The 21,039-nt window shown below is 36.7% G+C and overlaps 1 protein-coding gene across 1 annotated transcript; it reads left to right on the forward strand.

Moving 5' to 3' along the window:
• Positions 1-1,766: 1,766 nt before the first annotated feature.
• LOC113323124 (ABC transporter A family member 1) lies at positions 1,767-20,046 on the forward strand. The gene is made up of 40 exons (XM_026571392.1): positions 1,767-2,038; positions 2,188-2,267; positions 2,369-2,540; positions 2,660-2,742; positions 3,439-3,655; positions 4,429-4,616; positions 4,729-4,789; positions 5,096-5,182; positions 5,395-5,627; positions 5,731-5,845; positions 5,939-6,028; positions 6,894-7,117; positions 7,192-7,304; positions 9,534-9,640; positions 10,275-10,337; positions 10,553-10,639; positions 10,756-10,854; positions 10,938-11,122; positions 11,313-11,367; positions 11,485-11,556; positions 11,962-12,663; positions 12,817-12,995; positions 13,217-13,427; positions 13,646-13,729; positions 14,649-14,690; positions 14,776-14,872; positions 15,099-15,226; positions 15,303-15,407; positions 15,490-15,636; positions 16,290-16,553; positions 16,656-16,791; positions 16,894-16,973; positions 17,068-17,175; positions 17,295-17,445; positions 17,797-17,933; positions 18,017-18,091; positions 18,206-18,509; positions 18,870-19,003; positions 19,456-19,514; positions 19,609-20,046. The coding sequence occupies exons 1-40, from the start codon at positions 1,949-1,951 to the stop codon at positions 19,688-19,690; spliced, it is 5,646 nt and encodes a 1,881-aa protein (XP_026427177.1). The 5' UTR covers positions 1,767-1,948; the 3' UTR covers positions 19,691-20,046.
• The last annotated feature ends 993 nt before the right edge of the window (positions 20,047-21,039 follow it).

Raw genomic sequence — 21,039 nt, forward strand, 5'->3', positions numbered from 1 at the left:
ATACTGTTCAGCTTGAAATAACCATCCATCAGGATCATCCCCATCAAAAGAAGGAAACTTCAGATTAATAGTTGGTGCACGACTTGGTGTTTCAAGAATTCTAGCACCATTAGTATGGGTTGTACGATGAGTATGCTCTTGAGTTATACCATCATTGGTTTTAAGCTGAGGAAGAAATTCCTGAAATATATCACGCAGCAAAGTTTTGAGTTCTTAGCTGATGGCTTGAGTCAAACTTGTTGTAAGAGACTTTTCGTATGCATCAAGATCAAGTTTTCGATTAGCTCTATCATCTTCACGAGCTAATTTTCCTCTGTACGAAGTTGCTTAACTGCAGCTTCATCCAACTCGCGATCTTTGGTGATAGTGTCTACCAATTTATCAAGCTTCCCAGTAATGCCTTTAATACCAGTGTTGACAAGCTGTATTTCTTCGGTGTATGTCATTGTAGAAAAGAAAAAAAAAATTGGTTAAGAATTGGGCTAAGATCTAAACCTGCTCTGAACCAAGTGTTAGGGTTCTTGATCAAACATTAGGTATACCTTAAAGAAAGCTTAAGAACCCTAGAGAAACCTTTTGAATTGGAGGTTAACCACCTTAAGAAAATAAGCGTTTGAGACAGAGAATAAGAAGAAGAGTTTAAGAAAAACTGAGTTCTATTCGATTGTGCGTCTTAAAACAATCATGAAGCAAGTATTCATAGTTTCACTTACTTGGTAAACACGGAAAAAAAATGCATTAAAAGCTAACTCAAACTAGAAAACAACAAACTAAATATAGTAAGGTTTTGCCATGCACAAGATAAGAGCCAATCATTGGCATGAGAAAATGTAAAATACAATAAAATATATGAGAGAGAATGATTCTTTGCATTGGAGAATGCATTTGTGGAGAGAGAAGTTCAAAAATCCATGAATCTTTACCTTCTCCAATGCAAAGAATCATTCTCTCTCATATATTTTATTGTATTTTACACTTTCCCATACCAATTATTGACTCTTAGAGCAAGTCTTATGGTGGAATGTCAAGTCTAGTGGCTTCCAAGTTGGAGTCTTCCACAGAAAATCCAAGCAAGGTTCCACGGTTTCGTGGAAGGGTTCGTGGAATCCATCTGAACGCCAATAAGAATAGCGTTAAACGCAATTAAGAATGGAGCTAAAAAAACGCAATTAAGAATTGCGTTTTTTTTTTTAATCCGTAGATTTAAAATGAGTTGTTGAAATCTAATGGTTGAAAAAAAAGCTCCATTCTTAATTGCGTTTTTTTTATCCGCAGATTTAAAATGAGTTGTTGAAATCTAATGGCTGAAGAGCTTCATTCTTAATTGCGTTTTTTTAGCTTCATTCTTAATTGCGTTATTTTAGCTCCATTAAGAATAACATTTTTACTATTCCATCATTACGCTTGCGCTTCCATCCACAGTTCCAAATGCTGAGATGGCTTGGAAGATGGAAGACGAATGAATTTCACCATAAGACTTGCTCTTATCTTGTGCATGGATGCACAAAATAACAAAACCCATATAATAAATCTAAACAAGAAAAACAGGTGTACAGTGTTGGTGTGGCAACAGTCCCATTCTCATGTGGCGCCATCAATTTTTAGACGGCGAGCCGACTGAGAATTTAGAAAACAAAAGTGGACCAGCAAAGCAACCAGATATTATTAACAAACCCCCAGACTTCTTAAAGATATCTCGAGGACGGACGATGTCATCCCCAAGGACAACACTTGGAAAAACAAAACTTCTTTTTCTCGTCTTGCTCGTCATTTTGTGTATTACTTTTAATTTTCAAAGTTAACCATCTTCGCTTGAGAAAAGAGATTCCTCCATTGATACCCACTTTATTCCACTTCCTCTTCTTCTCTTCCATGATCTCTCACTCTTTTAAAACTTCTTTTTAGGGTTTTCAGAAGAGTGGGAGTAGTTAACAGAGAAGAAGCAAAAATGGCTACTACTTTTAGAAGACAACTTAAGGCCATGCTTTGGAAGAATTGGCTATTGAAAACTCGTCATCCTTTCGTTACTGCTGCTGAGGTGTTGCTGAATTCCTTTCTTTTTTATTTTGGTGTGATTGAATGCTAAAATTAGGTCAATTTTGATTTGGAGTAGTGTGTATCTTCAGTTCATGAAACAATTGGATGAATTTTGATCTGACTTTTTTGTTGTTGTTGGTGTTGTTGCAGATTTTGCTTCCAACTATGGTTATGTTGATGTTAATAGGCGTTAGAACTAGAGTGGATACAACTCTTCATCCAGCACAGCCGTATGTTCATCCCAACTTGATTAGTTTGTGCATAGTGATTGACTAATTTTATTTAGTAAATGATTAATTCTGTTTTTTTTTATTCATGTGGTGTGATTCAGGTATATACGGCAAGGAATGTTTGTGGACGTAGGTAAAAGTGATATTTCACCCAGTTTTGAAATCATACTTAGGACGTTGTTTGCCAAGGGAGAGTATTTGGCTTTTGCACCGGATACAAAAGAGACAAGTTTGATGATCAACTTAATATCTATTAGATTTCCTATGCTCAGGGTAAAACTTCATTATCATTTTTTCATTTTTTGGGTATTGCCTTTCGGCTGCGTAAGTTATATAGTAATTTCATTGCCGTGATTTAACATGCTGATTTTCCTTGTTGTTCTTGGTCGCAGTTTGTTTCTAGAATTTACAAAGATGAGTTGGAGTTTGAAACTTATATAAGGTCAGATACTTATGGGGACTGTAATCAAGTCAGGTAAGTTGTACATCTATCTAGTCTTGATATGGTATCTTGTGTACTTTGCAAATACAGTATCTTGTGTACTTTGCTGATATAGAAAATCTGACTAAAGAAAAACAACTAAACTAATTTAGATCGATCTAAATCTGGTTTTGTTTTGAGATCTGACAACACAGTACTTCAAATAAATTCTACTTTGAAATATTTAGAAAAAAAAAAGACAATACAAATAACAAGCGAGTTAATGTAATTTTTCAATGGGAGACTATAATTTCGGTTTAATGTAATTTTTCTCGTGGCTTAGCTTCTGTTACACATGAACGCCTGCATTTTAGTGATTAAGATTAAAAACAATGCATGTGAAGCAGCTACAGAAGGAACAAATAAATTTTTAGTGACGTAGTGTGATGTATTCACGACTAATGGGCAGTACTACAAACCCAATCATGGCTACTAATAAAATCAGACTAAGAACCAAAAACCAGACGAAATAGTAGGTATGAAGTAAATTGCCCCATGTTTCCAAATTAGTCCAACACAATATATTTTTCTTCATGAAGCGATGCCATTAAAATGTCCAGTGGAGCTGGACTTTTTCTGTCCATTTGAAATTTGAGTATTTGTTTTGGGGTATTGAGAGGTAATGAGTCGTTTCAATTTTGCAATAGGGTGAGGATCTAGTTGAGTAATATACCTGTTACACTTTTGCAGGAACTGTCCGGATCCCAAAATCAGAGGAGCAATTATTTTTCACGAACAAGGTCCTCAGCTATATGATTACAGTATACGTCTGAACCATACATGGGCATTCTCAGGATTTCCAGATATCAAAACCATCATGGATGTGAATGGCCCTTACACCAATGATTTGGAATTGGGTGTTAATATTGTTCCAACACTGCAATATGGTTTCAGTGGATTTCTGACTGTACGGAATCTCCCCTCTCTCTTTTTTAACTTCTCCCTGACCATTGCATATTGTTCTCCTTTTGTCATGTTCACTGCCAGTCTGCCACAATATTTTGTCACCACGTATCATTATTTTATTTCAAATAGTTCTTTAAATACCTTGGGGGGTAAACCCTCTCTTATGTCAAAGGTTACTGTTTCCATACCGTGTGTTATATAACTCACTGGGGTTATGTCATTCCTTACGTTAGAATGGAAGTGTTATTTTCTCCTGGAAGTGTCGACCCTAGTCAGATAAAGTCGAGGAACACACTGCACTTGCATCTCTTTTAGCCAACAGGGTCACTTTGCGTTTTCAAGCGCTGAGGTAGCTGATTTGTACTTATTTAATAAATGAACAAAAGATTTTGTAATGTAAAACATTTGGACCCGTCTCTAGTATTAGTGAGTGGTCTTAACTACCATCAAAACAGATTAGGCAGGACTACATGATATGTCTTCCAGAGATTTATCTTTTTATCTTTTTGTATGCTTAGTAATTTACTTTAAGCACTTTCAAACAGCACACCTGTTAAACCTTAAGAAGCTGAGGGATAAATAATTTTATCACACAAGCCGTGATATTCTCTTTGATTGCATTGGGTGAGTTGTTCTGAACTACCAGGTGGTATATGTCTGAAATTGTTAGAATATGCTACTGCTAAGTAACCGCTGTTATAATTTGATCCTTGGTAAGAATAGTCATGTGGGGTCAACAGTATTTCATCTTGTTATTTCTTTTTTATGTTGCAGTTGCAGCAAGTTGTGGATTCATTCATAATATTTGCTGCTCAACAAAATGAAACTGACATTGACGATGGAAATAGTAATTTAACTCGGATGCATTTTAGTCCTTCAAACATCAGGATTGCTCCATTTCCAACTCGTGCATACACTGATGATGAGTTCCAGTTAATCATCAAAAAAGTTATGGGAGTACTGTATGTATCATTTAATTTTGCTAGCCACGATATAAAATTCTTCCTTGAGTTTGCTATGAAGTTTCGCTAGAACTGATTTTACTCTTTCTGATATCGAATTTTGGCGGAGCAGGTACATATTAGGATTTCTCTACCCAATATCTCGTCTAATCAGCTATTCTGTTTTTGAGAAGGTTTGAAACTTTGATATTGTGCAAAGAGCTTATCGTTCATATTTACTTCTATATTTAATTATTATCCCTATACATGTACGGTATGTAGCCGTACATGTATATTGCATTATGCATTTGCTACACGTGATACCTCAGAATTCATATATCTTATAATGTAAACCCCCAAGAATTGGTTCATCCAGATTCAAGATACAAGATCTTAAACAGCGGCTATTTAAAGTTTAGAAAGTTGAAGAAACGGATTACTGTTCTACTTGGTTCATATTATTTTCAGCTGACGATTACTCGGGCTTCTCTCCATTTCAGGAGCAGAAGATTAAAGAAGGCCTTTACATGATGGGTTTGAAAGATGAGATATTCTATCTTTCTTGGTTCATTACGTACTCGATACAGGTAGCTCTTGCAGTTTTATCTTCTGAAGTTGCACCGTAGTCTTGTTGTCTCTTATCATTTTTCGTTTTCTTAAAAAAAATATGAAAAAAAAGTATGCTGTTTTACTTATTACATGATATCATTGTTACTCCTATTATCATTTTACCACATATTTTCTGTTGATTTTTTTTTTATGGATTCTCATATTCCATAGCGTTGCTATCTCTCTGCAGTTCGCATTGTCTTCTGGAATCATTACAGCCGTCACAATGGGGAATCTTTTCAGTTATAGCGATAAATCGCTGGTGTTCGTGTACTTCTTTTTGTTTGGCCTCAGTGCAATCATGCTCTCCTTTATAATCACTACTTTCTTTTCAAGAGCGAAAACAGCCGTGGCAGTTGGCACCCTTTCTTTTCTTGCAGGCTTTCTCCCTTATTACACAGTCAATGATCCGGCAGTCCCTATGTAATTATCTACTTCGTTCCTATTATCAAATGGATGTTTCTCATGAGGCATTCTGTTCTGAGCATGGGTTAAGAAACTTATTTGATGTTTTCAATCTGTCTAGGATGTTAAAAGTCATTGCCTCTTTGCTTTCACCTACGGCTTTTGCGCTTGGGACAGTCAACTTCGCTGATTATGAACGCGCCCATGTTGGAGTTCGTTGGAGCAATATGTGGCGGGTATTATTAAGTTTTTATTTTTATTTTTTTAGTTATCAGTTTCGTATACATCCTTCATCCCCAGATATCAACTTTTCAGACTGATCATTGCAGGCATCATCTGGAGTGAACTTTTTGGTGTGTCTCATGATGATGTTGGTTGATACACTATTATATTGTGGGATTGGTCTGTACCTGGATAAGGTATTTCTTCCAAACACTTGTCTAATGGATCTTCATTAGTCTCTTGCATCAATCGGAAATATCAGTATTTAAGAGAACACATTCGAAGAGTTGGAGTGGGGGAGTCTGACGTAGACACTCATTGTCTCTTCCTTTGTTAGAGAATCAGCAAAGTCCTCTTTCTGAGTGCTATGTTGGAATTAAATCTATAACTATCTTGGTCTACTATTTACCTATCCTAAGAAGTTAGCCAAGAAACTTACTGAACTTCATTTGAATTGCCAACATGGCAAGGAATTGAGACTACTACTACAAGCTTCTGGACTCGACCAGGTCTTGCTTAGGGTTCTAAGCTCTTCCATAGCTATTTCTTTGATCAGACCATCTCAAATGATAATGGAATAAGATGTCTTTTCCTTCGCTTATTTTGATGCATGGAATTTTTTCACACCATGTGAAACTTTTAGGCTAACTATTGTGACAATGGTGTTCCACTAATACCTTCAGTCAATGACATTGGTTCCTCAAAGTTGTCAAAAGGGTGGTTTCGGTTATGACCTATTATTCTTTCCTTTTATCTGCAATGCGGGAAAAGCCTTCAGAGTGGCAGTTCTCTTAATGCTTGTGGCTAGCAGTTAGGTTAGGACTTTGGTTTCACATATGTTAGCAGAACAATGCTGTTTGCTGAAAAAAACAAAATACAGGCAGCCAAACTATTTTTTAGCCCCACCAAAGTCAACAATTACATTTTTAGTTATAGATGATCGCAGCAGTGAACTTCTTGCTATTCTTGTTATTTATGTTGCACCAGGTTTTTTGCTTTCTGCTGACTTTTATGTGGCATATTGACGTGATTGTATGCTTTGTCATTCGAATGCTTTTACAGGTCCTTCCTAGAGAGAATGGAGTTAGTTATCCGTGGAACTTTGTATTTAAATTCTGCTTCTGGGAAAAGAAAAGCACATCCGAACATGATTCTGGCAACTTAGAAGTTAAACACAGTGATGTGTTTTCCGCAAATGAGTTCATGTACAATGTCAATGGTAGTTTGTCTGAGCCTGCAGTTGAAGCAATAAGCTTGGATATGAAGCAACAGGAGCTTGATGGCAGGTAAAATATGCTTAAGCTTTTGCCCACGTTTAGCTTCATGTTTAGTGTTTTTGACACGTATCGTCATGTTATAGATGCATTCAGATAAGGAATCTGAGTAAGGTTTACATAAACAAGAAGCAGAAGTGCTGTGCTGTTAACTCATTATGGCTCACTTTATATGAAAATCAGATTCTGGCTCTTCTAGGTAAGAGGATTTTTTTTATTGCAGTTTCTCTTTTATTTTTCTATTTTTGTTGTTTTTCTTTCTAGCATGATTTTATCTTCTGTTAATTCTGAAACTGTGAAGTTCTTATGTGTTTCCAGTTTGCAACATCTTTATGTAAACTCCACCACTTCAGTCAATTTTGTTGCTTGTTTTTATATCTTAATGCAACACCAGGAGTATCTTGGCCTGAATCCTGTCACTTATCTTACTTACATAATCTTGAAAAATGGGCAAAATTGCCCCTTGTCATTCTCTTACTGGTAGTGGTATTTCTAACAGCTGTGACTTGGCTTCGTCTAAAGTTAATATTTCACCAGACTTAGCTGCAGATTTTTCTTGAAATCATGATTATCGTGTTCCTTGACAAAAATCTGCCTCAGCTTCACAAAAGGTTAATTGACATTCTCAGTTTTAAGGGTTTTATTCATATCACAAATCATTCCATGCTTCATAGAGGAAAACCAGGCTGATCTTGGACTATTAGGATCCCAGAAATCCAGAATTAATAGGATATTTTGTGTATATTGTTAGATTTTCAGCTCCTGAATCATCATAATCGAACCTTAACAACAATTATAAACTATACTTTATGCTGCAAACAACAATACTCTTAGCATTATCATACTCTACAACTGAACTGAACAACATCAGAACAGCATGATTCACAACATCATACATAGTATAAATAGTTATTAACAATACTCTACTGATAGACTTAGCAAGAAGAAATTGAGACAACATTTAAGTAGAACTAGGTTTTTGACTACTTTTTCCTATGCTTGAATGAAGATCATTTTTTCTTTTCTTTTCTTTTGTGCAAAAGGCTAGACGAGAGTCCTTGTCATGCTTGCCGTGTCTCTCTCTAGCATTTCCATTGTGAGATAAGAGACACCTGAATAGCTACATAGGACACCTCATTACTAGTTAATCTTTGTGTAGTATATCAACCTTAAGTAAAGCTGAAGTACATAATTAAACCTGAAACCAGACCTTGCTTAACTTAAGCTAATCAAGGATCAACCTAAACAAATCTTGTTTGGTTGCTAAGTCTTTAAAAGCTAACATTCTCCCACTTGGTTAAGTAATTGTTCACTAATAACTGCATACCTAAGTCAAGCAGTACGCTAGGATCCGACAGTTAAGATCCACACACCGTTTTTTGGCAGGTAGGCCATTTCCACTATCAAAATACTGGATGGTCCAGTATCCTCAAGTAACACCTTATTGGCTTATACGGCTATACCTAATACCACAATTTTAAAAAACAACTTTTTTTTTTTGACAAAGGGTAATATTTTAAACATTAGAGAAAGGATACATCAGTAGCTGGTTTTACATGTAGAGAAGCTGATGGAACTTGCCACCAATCTCCTGGATTACATGATCTACGGACAGATTTGGCTAAGCAATCTGCCACCTTATTACAAACTCTAGGAACATAAGCACAAGACCAGTTACTATGATGATTACAAAGTTGTACAAACTTATATAACGAAGGAGAAAATTGCCAAGAAGGAAGTAAACCTTCATTGACAGATAACATCACATTTTTACAATCTGACTCAAAGCATAGCTTCTAGCAAAGCCCAACTTTCTGCTTGATGAACATGAGCTACCCTTCGAAGAACTCCCTTTCCTGCGACATATGACCCTGTAGAATTTCTTGTTAGCATAACAATACCTGCCAAATGGAAAGGTTTGTGAAAAGAAGCATCACATTGATTTTTAAAGTGTCTGGTGGCGGGTAAGTCCAATGATGTTCATGCCCTACATAATGACTATTATGAGATGTATGAGATTTTTAGTCACCGAGCACTCAATACTTGAATGCTCTAAATACACGAAGGCGAACTTTATCATTTCAAACAGAAACCCTTTATCCCAAGTTACGTCTCTCATTGAGATTTTGCACAATATCCAAATGAATTTGTGAGATTTTTTCAAGTACCTTAAGGTGTCTCCTATCATAAAAGAAAAAGGCAACACATACTTTTCCCCCCCTTAAATAGTTGTGAGCTTGTAACATAGCTTGTAGCAAGTGATTATGTGCAAGTGAGTTTGATTGTTTTAAGCAGAGTTGCTAGTACCTTAGTCTTTCTCTATAAAGTTGGCAATGACCTATCTGTGTTTCTTCTATTGATGCGAAGACCAGATAAACTGTGTTTGTTCACTTATGAAGTGTACTAGTTTGATTCTGTTACTTTCCAGGGCACAATGGAGCTGGTAAAAGCACAACAATTTCTATGCTAGTTGGCCTTCTTCCTCCTTCTTCCGGGGATGCTCTTGTGTTTGGGAAAAATATCAGAAGTGACATGGTGAGATTTTTGTGTTGCTCTTAAAACATTTTTATCATATATTTTATTGCTTCAGGTGTTCTAAATCAGTAGCCACTTGCCTTTTGAAGAAACCGATGCAAAGTTATTTTCTGCTGTATTACTTTCTAAACAAGGACGTCTTTCATTCGACTAATGTTCAATACCATGGTAAATAGCTAATATGATTACTTGTGACAGAGTCATCAACATCGCCTTTACATTAATACTACCGTATCCTTCAATGTGCAAGCTAGAGGAACATTTCTGATGTCCCAATTTGAGTGTTATAACTTGCTACTATATCACTTACAAAGTTGTAACATGCTGCCAACACATGTCTTTATGAAGCTATGTCTTGTTGAATTACTTATAAGATGTCACCTCAATATTCTACTCCTTTGTTAGCCAGGACCTGTATTCAAATTCATAAGTCCTCCATGTCTGTCTATGTTCTATACAAAGTCTTTTATCTGGATACCAACTTTGAGCACTTGCTCTTGATTTCCTACTGTTTGTAAGCACTTCTCATGGAGTACGTTTCTTTTATGTTAGTTTTACGGTCTATGCTTAATTTCCTCGTGGTGTTTTTGTCATCCCATTTTGATGTCTAAACTGCGGCAATTCCTTATTGTAGGATGAGATAAGGAAGGGGTTGGGCGTGTGCCCACAACATGATATTCTCTTTCCCGAATTAACTGTAAGTAGCAAATGTTTTAGGAACTATTTTTTTTTTTTTTGTTATGGTAGACTTATCACTTTCAGTTACGGATGCTACCTTTTGAACAAATTATGTGAAAGATACATGCACATTCTGACACTGGCACACCCTGTTTGGTTGGGCCGACAGCTTTTTTACCTTATTCTTGTTAGTGCCTTTTCTGCCTCTTGATCAAGTTTGCGTCCTGATTTCAGGTCAAGGAGCATTTGGAATTATTTGCCATTTTGAAGGGTGTTGAAGAAGACTGTGTAGAGAAATCTGTCAGTGAAATGCTTGATGAAGTGAGTTCTCGAGTTAGCCGCAGGCTATACCAAGATCTTGCATGACTCTCTATACAGCTGTTACTTGTTTCACGATGATCTTAGTTGGACGTCTGAACTGATGATATATGTGTCAGGTTGGTTTGACAGATAAGGTTAACACTGTTGTGAGGGCTTTATCTGGTGGCATGAAGAGGAAGCTATCCCTTGGAATTGCTCTTATTGGAAATAGTAAGGTGCATTAAAAATTTAATAAAGACACTGTCAACTCTGATTTTGCTGAAGTTTTAAACAAGATTTTCTCATTCTTCTTTTACAGGTTATCATTCTCGATGAGCCTACCAGTGGAATGGATCCATACTCGATGCGTTCAACGTGGCAATTAATTAAAAAGATCAAGAAGGGTAGGATAGTATTATTGACAACACACTCTATGGATGAGGCAGACGTGCTAGGGGATCGGATTGCTATCATGGGAAATGGTTCTTTGAGGTGCTGTGGGAGGTATGTTTTAGCAAAAGTTTTTGTTTGCCAGAAGTCGATTACAAAATCCTGGTAGTAATGTTTAGAATAATAGCATGGTGGATTTTCTCGTTTATATTTTATCAAAAAATAACATGTTCCTTAGAAATATAATATAAAATGTTTGTTTTGTTTGTTCCATCTCATTAGATTCTTTCGTTAACTGTAACAGTTCTCTTTTCCTGAAACACCAGTACGGGGTTGGCTATACTCTTACTTTAGTAAAGGTTTGTTCCAGTCAGTATCCTTCTTCAGATTGATTTTATTCTCTCATCAGAAAATATGTTTTCCCTGTATTGCTCTTAAGTCTTAACTCCCTAACAGCATTGTTTTATTTTATGCAGAGTGCACCTGGTGCTTCTGTTGCAACAGACATTGTTTACCGCCATGTTCCGCTTGCAACTCGCTTGACTGATGTAATAATTCGCCCTTACTTTCCACTTTTTTGTATCTCTCTCAAGTAAAATTTGTTAAGCTTATACGCCCTCATAACACCGAGTTTTATTACATTTTCTTCTCTGAAAGTTCTTTTAGTAGAAACTTGTGGTTTGCTTTTTTAGGTAGTGTTTTTCCATCTTCCTCCTGGTTGAGATGCAGTAAAAAAGCATATAGGACCTTTTTTAATTCTCTTACACGACTTACCTCCTTTGGTTTCTCTACCTATGTAGCAACGCGGAGTATAGATTATCAGCTTGACTCAAATGCTCAAATTGTCAACACATATTGAATAAAGTTTACTGTTTCCTTTGTATTTCTCTGAAGTTTACGTGCTAATAGTTGCTTTGACAGTTCATTTGTGATTCTTTTTTTCCTTCATCCAGGTTGGTACAGAAATTTCATTCAGACTTCCTCTTGCATCATCATCTTCGTTCGAAAGTATGTTCTGTGAAATAGAAAGCTGCACCAGAAGAACTATCACTGACACAGAAACAGGTGGTAGCCATGGAGAGAGTGGTGTTGGCATTCAGAGTTATGGAATCTCTGTTACAACACTAGAGGAGGTCTTCCTTAGAGTTGCAGGATGTGAATTTGATGAGACTGAATATGTTTCACATAATAAAGCTCTTGTTTTAGCCGAATCTATGGTTTCTGAAGCGTCACATCATACTCAGAATAAAGCTTCATCTCCAAAGTTACTTTGGTGGCACTATAAGAATGTTCTAGCTATGATATTTACCATAATGGGAAGAGCTTGCAGTTTGATTTTCAATACAGTTTTTAGTTTCTTAAGTTTCTTAGGCAGCTATAGCTTTTGTATTACCCCAAGGTCTACATTTTGGGTACATTTTAGAGCTCTTCTTATCAAGAGGGCAGTATCTGCCCGGCGAGATCGAAGGACAATCGTCTTTCAGCTTTTTGTTCCTGCCGTCTTCTTGTTTCTCGGCCTTCTTCTAGTTAGGCTTAAGCCACATCCTGACCAGCAGTCTGTGACGTTTACAACTTCGGAGTTTAATCCTCTGTTACAAGGTGATGGTGGTGGTGGACCAATCACTTTCAATCTATCTAGGCCTGTCGCGGAACTGGTAGGTTATTTCTTGTGGTTAATTTTCATATGTAAGCTCTATGTTACCTTGACCAATTTATATGCATCAGAATGAGCGTAGAATGCTCCAACCATCCTACTCCTTTAACTTTCATATGCAATTTTTTTCTCAAGCGATGTCATTGCACTTCAGGTTGCACAACATGTACAAGGGGGTTGGATTCAGAAAGTTGAACCAAGATCTTACAGGTTCCCTCATCCAAGAAGGGCACTAGCTGATGCTATTGAAGTTGCAGGTCCAGAATTGGGCCCATCACTTATTTCAATGAGCGAATATCTAATGACTAGCTTTAATGAGTCATATGAGTCGAGGTATCTTTTTTTTTGTAGGTTCTGACTTACCGTGTTTGAAGTAATTCTTTCTATCACTTGATTATTCGGTGGCAATTGGAACATGAGAAGGGGTGTTAAATCAAGTCATCCACTCGCACATTTAACATATAAGAGTTAACTTCTGCATTTGGTGTGTTTACATTATAAGTCAAATTTATATTTTAGTTCTGTAGGTGATGCATAATCTTCTGCATTTTCAGGTATGGAGCAATCATAATGGATGATCAAAATGATGATGGAAGTTTAGGATATACTGTACTTCACAACTGTTCTTGCCAACATGCAGCTCCAACATATATCAATCTGATGAACAGTGCAATTCTGAGGCTTGCAACTCGTAACGAGAACATGACAATCCAAACACGTAATCACCCACTGCCTATGACATCAAGTCAGCATTCACAGCGTCGTGTAAGTTATTTTATCTTCATCAATATGAGTTCTTCTGCCTGATTATCTCATATGCATCTTTCTAGATATTTCGTTATTGCATCAACTTGGTAATGAGTGAACCAAAATTTCGTATCTTTTTTCTTTTCTTGTATCAATCTACAGGTGAGTTGTTTCTAATCATTGCAGTCATTTTCAGGGGATTATTTTAATAGCTGCAACTCTGTCATATTTTGTAGGATCTGGATGCATTCTCCGCGGCAATTATTGTTACAATTGCCTTCTCCTTCATTCCTGCCTCATTTGCAGTTTCTATTGTTAAGGTATTACCTTCTCTATTTCCTTCCCTGTTTTAATCTGAATCTTGAAAGTTATACATAATACTGTATATGTTACTGTTCAACCCACCAGAAAGTCATTCTGTTAGCCGTTTCTTGCATTCTTCTCTGTTTAGCTAAATCAATTTGGCTGGACAAAATCCTCTCTGTATTGCATATACTAGATGCCCGGGTTAATAGATCTTGATGTCGTTATGTATTGAATTAACTGCAGAACATTCTGAGTTTCCAGCATAGATGAAATCGGGTATCTCAAAGTGTGATGCGTGTGTATTCCACAAGATGTTCTTGAAACATGTTTTACTAAAACATTTCCCAAATAAGTTGCTAGCTTATATAGCACAACAAACTAAAATACAAAACATAATGTAAAAGAGCACCACAATATTATTATTACGGTAATTTGGTCCTTAAATGCCCTTACTGAGTTCTGATATCTTTATCTCTGGTTGAGCGAAAGTCCAAAGCACCACATTAGGGGTTCATATACATCCTCGTTTTGTACTGGTTGTTCCATATCTCTGCATGGTGAATATGAAATGGGTGTAACGAACTCTAGTCTTGTATATTTAGTCTGAGATTTATTGTCGAATTTTTTATTTTACTTCAATCCCATTCCTTAAATTGAAATATCTAGAACTATTTCTTGGCGAAACTTCTATCACATGTTTATGCGCATCATCCAATTTGCGTCAAGATTTATAAGCCAAGGAATACCTTTATATATTATTTGCTGCCGTCAAGTATATCATATTTCCTAACTCACAAAATGATACAACGCTGTAAAAGTGCAGAAGATGGGTTGACAGACCAAGTAAAGGTGTAAAATTGTAAAAATATTTCTGTCGGGGATCAGATTTATGTAGAAAGAACAATTAATAGTTTCAAATTTTAATCAATGCAGGAGCGTGAGGTAAAAGCGAAACACCAGCAACTACTTAGTGGGGTATGTGTTTTAGTTCGTTTTAAGTTCTTATTTCTTTATGTTTTATATTGTTCTTATTTCTTTATGTATTTTGACCTTAATTCAGGTTTCTGTACTGTCCTACTGGACTTCAACTTATACATGGGATCTTGCGAGCTTCTTATGTCCTTCATTTTTCGCAATAATTCTCTTTTACATATTCGGTATATGTCAGAACCATCTCCTTTTTTTCTTCTTATTAGCTGTGTATTGTTTTTATTAATCATGTACAGCATTTGATGCCTTCAGCAGTGGCGTGACTGATTCTATATTTCTTTTCAAAATTCATAATTTGTTTGTTTGTTTCCTCATTGATGCATGATGTTGGAACTGGTTCTTTTCAACCAGATTATGGTCAGAGAATTATATAGTACATTCCTGCTTTTGCAGGTCTGGAGCAGTTTGTAGGAAGTGGTTGTCTATTGCCAACACTTCTCATATTTTTAGAGTTCGGGTTAGCTATTGCATCATCAACATATTGCCTCACTTTCTTTTTCAGCGAACACTCCTCAGCACAGGTTCTCCCTCTGTCTCTGCACACACACACTCACACACATTTATAAGGACACTCTAACATAGCTCCTGTTATTGCAGAACGTGGTTCTCTTGGTGCATTTTTTCACTGGACTCATTCTTATGATGGTCTCATTTGTTATGGGGATTATAGAATCTACTAAAACCGCAAATTCCATCCTCAAGGTTTGTTATAGCTGTTCAGATGTTTATTCATATAAATTTTAATTAGTGTTTATACACCTAATATCATCTTGTTACCATCCAGAATTTCTTTAGATTATCACCCGGGTTTTGCTTTGCGGATGGACTGGCTTCATTGGCTCTTCGACGGCAGGGAATGAAACTTGGATCTGGTGATGGAATCCTTGATTGGAATGTAACCGGTGCTTCAATTTGTTATTTGGGTGTTGAGGTGCAGTGTTCTTCTCCATAGATAAATATGCACCATAGGTAACATTTGATTAATAGACAGCTAGTAATGCAGTAGAGAGAAATGAAACATGAAACAATAGAATAACCATAATACGGAGTTAGTTATAAATTAGAAATATCAATACATAGATTTATCAAATTCTATTGTAAAACTCAGCATGAGAGTCAGATTTGGTCTTTTGTCTCCCTACCTATAACTCATGTTTTTGTGGATTGGAAGTTGCGTCTTTACATTACATGTGAACCACGCAATGCAAAACACAAAAGCTAGTCAAGGAACTGGTATCATAGTGCTCAAGTCGCTGCCGTTAACCACTCCATACATGAACAGTATGGAGGAGCAAAAACATTATTCTGTGTTTCGGTGTTGGGTAAGAGCCAACATGCTTCGATTATATGTGAAAAAGAAAATACTTTGGTGACACTACGGCTGCAAAAGCTTCCTTCCCACTCCCTCAGTTGATTTAAAATGTGGATCACATTTTTGTAGCTCCTGCACTTTCAGCTACAGAAATTTGTTTGTCCAATCTCAACAATTAGTAAGATTGTGCAGTTAATTTCTATCAGTCATGATGATCTTTCACATGAAGGATGATTAACCCTTTTATTCTTGCATTTTCTTATCTATAACAGAGTATCGTTTTCTTCCTGCTCACAATTGGGCTCGAAGTCATACCTTCACAAAAGTTGGCATCAATCACAATGAGGGACTGGTGGAGAAGGTTTAGGCAATTCCGGTTTAATCCTTCAAACAGTTCTTATGAACCTCTATTGAATTCATCCTCTGATACTCCTGCACATGATAATGAGAGAGATATAGATGTACAGGCAGAACGAGATAGGGTACTTTCAGGTTCTGTTGACAAAGCCATAATTTACTTGCGCAATCTTCGGAAGGTACTTACCTTTGTTGTTTTTGCCACAATATCTTTAGCATCTCATTGCTCTTTACAGTTTCATTTCTATTTATGCTGCCCTACAAATTTTCACCTAATTCAGGTGTACCCTGGTGGAAGAAATGTTGGCCCAAAAGTTGCAGTTCATTCATTAACTTTCTCTGTGCAAGAAGGAGAATGTTTCGGGTTTTTGGGAACAAATGGGGCAGGGAAGACTACGACTTTGTCAATGCTTTCTGGTATACCAATGTTTTACAATAACTTATGATTCCTCATTCCTGTATATAGTTTTGGTTTTATGCTTTTGCTGTTGGATTAGATGTTTTTACTTTACTTTGCAGGGGAAGAATGCCCAACTGGTGGAACAGCATACATCTTTGGCAGTGATATAAGCTTACATCCACAAGCTGCTCGTCGGCATGTAAAGTTTGAACCATGGGTTTTCTTCTTCTGTAGTTATCTTGGTTCCTTGTTGAATATTATGTTGATGACATCTTGATCTTTTACATGTCTAGATTGGTTACTGCCCACAGTTTGATGCACTGTTAGAGTTTCTAACTGTCAAAGAGCATCTTGAGCTTTATGCGAGGATAAAGGGGGTCGCTGAATGCAGGATAAAAGATGTATGCTAGACATTCAAATTACTAAGTCTGCATTTGATGTTTAAGTTTTTATTGCAGTTAAGAATTTTTTGTTTTCTCACCTGACATTGTAATTTCTAACTTAAGTATCCTCAATTTAGGTTGTGGAGGAAAAAATGGAGGAGTTCGATTTGTGGAAGCATGGGAATAAACCATCATGCTCACTTAGTGGAGGAAACAAGCGCAAATTATCTGTTGCAATTGCAATGATTGGAGATCCTCCTATTGTTATTCTTGATGAACCATCTACAGGTCTTCTCTCCTACCAGTTGATCATTTCTAATGATAGGATAAATATCCTTTAGAGAATTTTGACAGTAACACTGCATATTTTGAACTACACCATCTGTACTTCTTGAGAACTTACTCGTAGTTCTATTGGGTCTGCATTTATTAAGTACAAGCTGTCTCTTGCCATATTCTAGTATCATATTTGATTTGATAACATTCTCATAGATGTCATATTGATGCCATTGCATATGGCCCTTTGATGAACAATTAAGTTAAAGATTAAGAATAACCACTAAAACACACCATATCATCGCTGTGTAACAGAGTTCGCTTTTCGTTTGATTCCATCTAATATCTGTGTTGGTTGCTTAGGTATGGATCCCCTTGCCAAAAGATTCATGTGGGAAGTTATATCTCGTCTATCAACCAGACTGGGGAAGACGGCAGTTATCCTAACCACCCATAGTATGAATGAGGCTCAAGCACTATGCACAAGGATTGGAATAATGGTACCTTGTAGTAGCATCGTCTTTTATATCTACATGCGTGCATCAACTTAATGATTAACAACAGCGTGGTCTCTTTTTCCTAGGTTGGTGGCAAGCTAAGATGTATTGGAAGCCCTCAGCATCTTAAAAGCCGTTTTGGAAATCACCTTGAGTTGGAGGTATTTCAAGTTTTTTATCGAGTTCTGGGTGTATCTTGTTTTATGTGTGAAATGTGGTAATATGTGTAGAAATTATGTTCTTCCAGATACCATGACCTGTTTATGTGTTCTCAGGTAAAACCTACCGAAGTTAGCTCTGAGGAGATGGATAAACTTTGTAGAAGAATCCAAGGGAGGCTTTTTGACTTGCCATTGCATCCACGGGGAATATTTAGTGACCTTGAAGTTTGTATAGGAGGAAGTGACTCCATAACATCGGAGAATGTATCACTGGCAGAGATTAGTTTGACCGAGGAAATGATGATTATAGTTGGACACTGGCTTGGCAATGCAGAAAGAATAAGGACTCTCGTATACGCTGCACTCGTTACTGATGGTGTGTTTGGTGAGCAGCTAGCAGAGCAGCTAATGCGTGATGGTAAGTCCAGCGCTTGCCTGCTTTTGCTTTTGATCTCTACCTAAGTATCTCTATATCATCACCATTTTTAGCTTGTTGCCAAAGTGCCTGAAACTATCATTTCGGTTTCTTTGGGTATATGCATTTTATCTTTTTCACTTTACACCCCTCTTCACTCAGTTTCAATGGCTACATGCTTTGGTAAGTGAATTTTGCTGGAGGAACCACATCCATTTCTGACGTAGTGGAATTCTTTAGGCCACATCTGTTTCTGCAGTCTTTAACGCATGACTTGTCGTTGGACGTTGAATAGAACGAAAACGTCTTTCACGATGATGGATCTCTATTCAAATATTGACCCTGCTCCATGTTGATATGTAGGTGGTATCCCACTACCCATATTCTCTGAATGGTGGTTACTTAAAGAAAAGTTCTCAGTGATTGATTCATTTATCCAATGCTCATTTCCTGGAGCGACATTTCATGGATGCAATGGATTAAGTGTCAAATATCAGGTGACCTCCTTTTGGCACTTCCCTTGGTGATACGTGCACCATATTATAATTGACAAAAACAAGCGGACTGTAATGTAGTAGGAAATGAACAGCCTTGCTACACTTACCGAGGGCTGGGTCCCATGGTTTGTTCCACGTGGCACAGCCCCTGAGACCCTCCAACCATGGACTAGCAGGGGGGTGGTTTTTTGTGTTGGTTGGGACCCAGGGCCGTGTCATGCGAGAATCAACCCATGGTAAGGTTAGCATTTCTGGGAAAGGAATTGCACCACAGGCATGAAAAGCTGCCCCTTATAATATATATATACACAGTATATAGATAGATAGCACGGAATCCTTTTAGTTCCATGCTACTAATACTGTCAAAGATGTGGAATTGTCTGCCATCTGCATGTGTTCAGTAACTTGGTTTATTCAACCATTGTGATCTTGACCTACAATTCCAATTGCAGCTGCCATATGGAGAGGAATCTTCACTAGCGGATATTTTTGGACACCTGGAAAGAAATAGGTAAGTCTAGTATCTATAAGAAATGAGTAACTTGTTGAAAATTCTTCATGTAGACGTGTTCTTCTTTCTCATTTTTTTCATTCAAATTGTTCAGAAATCAACTAGGAGTCGCTGAGTACAGTATCAGCCAATCCACACTGGAGACCATTTTTAATCATTTTGCTGCTATACCTTAGCTCTGGGGAAGAGCCGGTATTAAATACAAGCCAGCCATCCAAAGCATCATATAGAGCTCCGTCTTTTATGTTTCTTTTTTTTCTTGGTTGTTATCTGATGTATATGATGTAGTTTTTCTTTTCGGGCCAATTACACAATGGTCATACTTTTTGTAATTCGTTCACAAAATGGTCACACTTCCATCCTATTTAACACTTTTGAGTAATATGTTAGATGTTGCCTGTTGTGTTGAAGGATGAGAACTATGTTCAAATTGTTTGTGATTAGGTGTTAGTAGTGGATCCAAAAAGAAAAGTGTAGTTGGTTTTGTGATGATTTTTAAAAAAACAACAACAATAGGCATGGTTTTTTGTTTTGTTTTGTTTGGTTCGCGTTTAAGCTAGAGTAAGAGATTATTTTTTGCTGCTTTTTGGGTTTATTTGTCTTGTTGATGAAGTTTTTAAAAAGATAATTGTTTTTTATACACAATTCTTTAATTTCTTGGAGTTTAATATTATTTAAACAAGTAGTGTTACCAATTCTAACCTCATCATCTTGATTATGTGAATGAGTATCCTCATTTTAAAGGGTAATATTGGATACACTATATTGACAATTAAGATCATTTTGAGTAATGCTCATCATTGCAGTTGTTTCCTTCATAATTAATCCAAACTATATGTCAACTCAGTTAACTGCTTGAGGGACTTTTCTAGAGAAATAAAAGGATCGAAGAAAGTACTAGGTTGGAAATGTCTGATTGAATCCTCCAAAGACGGCGTACTAGTATTATAATATTCCTTATTTTCTTGTTCGTATGACCATTACACGTGCAAATAGTAACTAGGATCACCATGGTATGAGCCATGACCTTCGAAAGGTTGGTGGTACCAAACACTATCCACACTAAGGTCATAGTATGAATAATGTCCATTTTGAAACTTAGGATGATATTCATTGTATTGGTTATCGTAATACCAGTTCGACATCCTAATTGTAAAGGAATTCTAAACAAGCACAAGCAAGGCTGACTCGACCAAGCAAACCTACTGATTCTAGTAAACAAAAGTCAGGATGGCTCCATTTGGATTATTTCTTCATCTAATTCACCCTACTGATTCTAACCGAACTTCCTACTGTACGTAATGTCCATTTCCATCATATTTTGACGATTACTACTCAATTTCTTCAATCAAAAACGAATTAAAATTAATGGGAATATGGGAAAATACCTGCGAATTTTCATATTGCTGAATCAAGATTCGTGTTTCGTCTTAGATGCTCGATGTGGACTTCATCTTGAGGTTCCACTTGTTTATCAATTTTAAATTGATCTGGGAGATATGCTAGATGTGCAAATCCCGGATTC

Source organism: Papaver somniferum, chromosome 11 (assembly GCF_003573695.1).
Source record: "Papaver somniferum cultivar HN1 chromosome 11, ASM357369v1, whole genome shotgun sequence".
Lineage (NCBI taxonomy): Eukaryota > Viridiplantae > Streptophyta > Magnoliopsida > Ranunculales > Papaveraceae > Papaver > Papaver somniferum.

What these genes read in the sequence shown, in the direction of transcription:
- LOC113323124 (XM_026571392.1), top strand. Translation starts at nt 1,949, where the DNA reads ATGGCTACTACTTTTAGAAGACAACTTAAGGCCATGCTTTGGAAGAAT. An exon ending in TTAGATTTCCTATGCTCAGG is followed by an intron (nt 2,541 to 2,659) that starts GTAAAACTTCAT and finishes TCTTGGTCGCAG; the next exon opens with TTTGTTTCTAGAATTTACAA. An exon ending in GAAATCACCTTGAGTTGGAG is followed by an intron (nt 18,092 to 18,205) that starts GTATTTCAAGTT and finishes ATGTGTTCTCAG; the next exon opens with GTAAAACCTACCGAAGTTAG.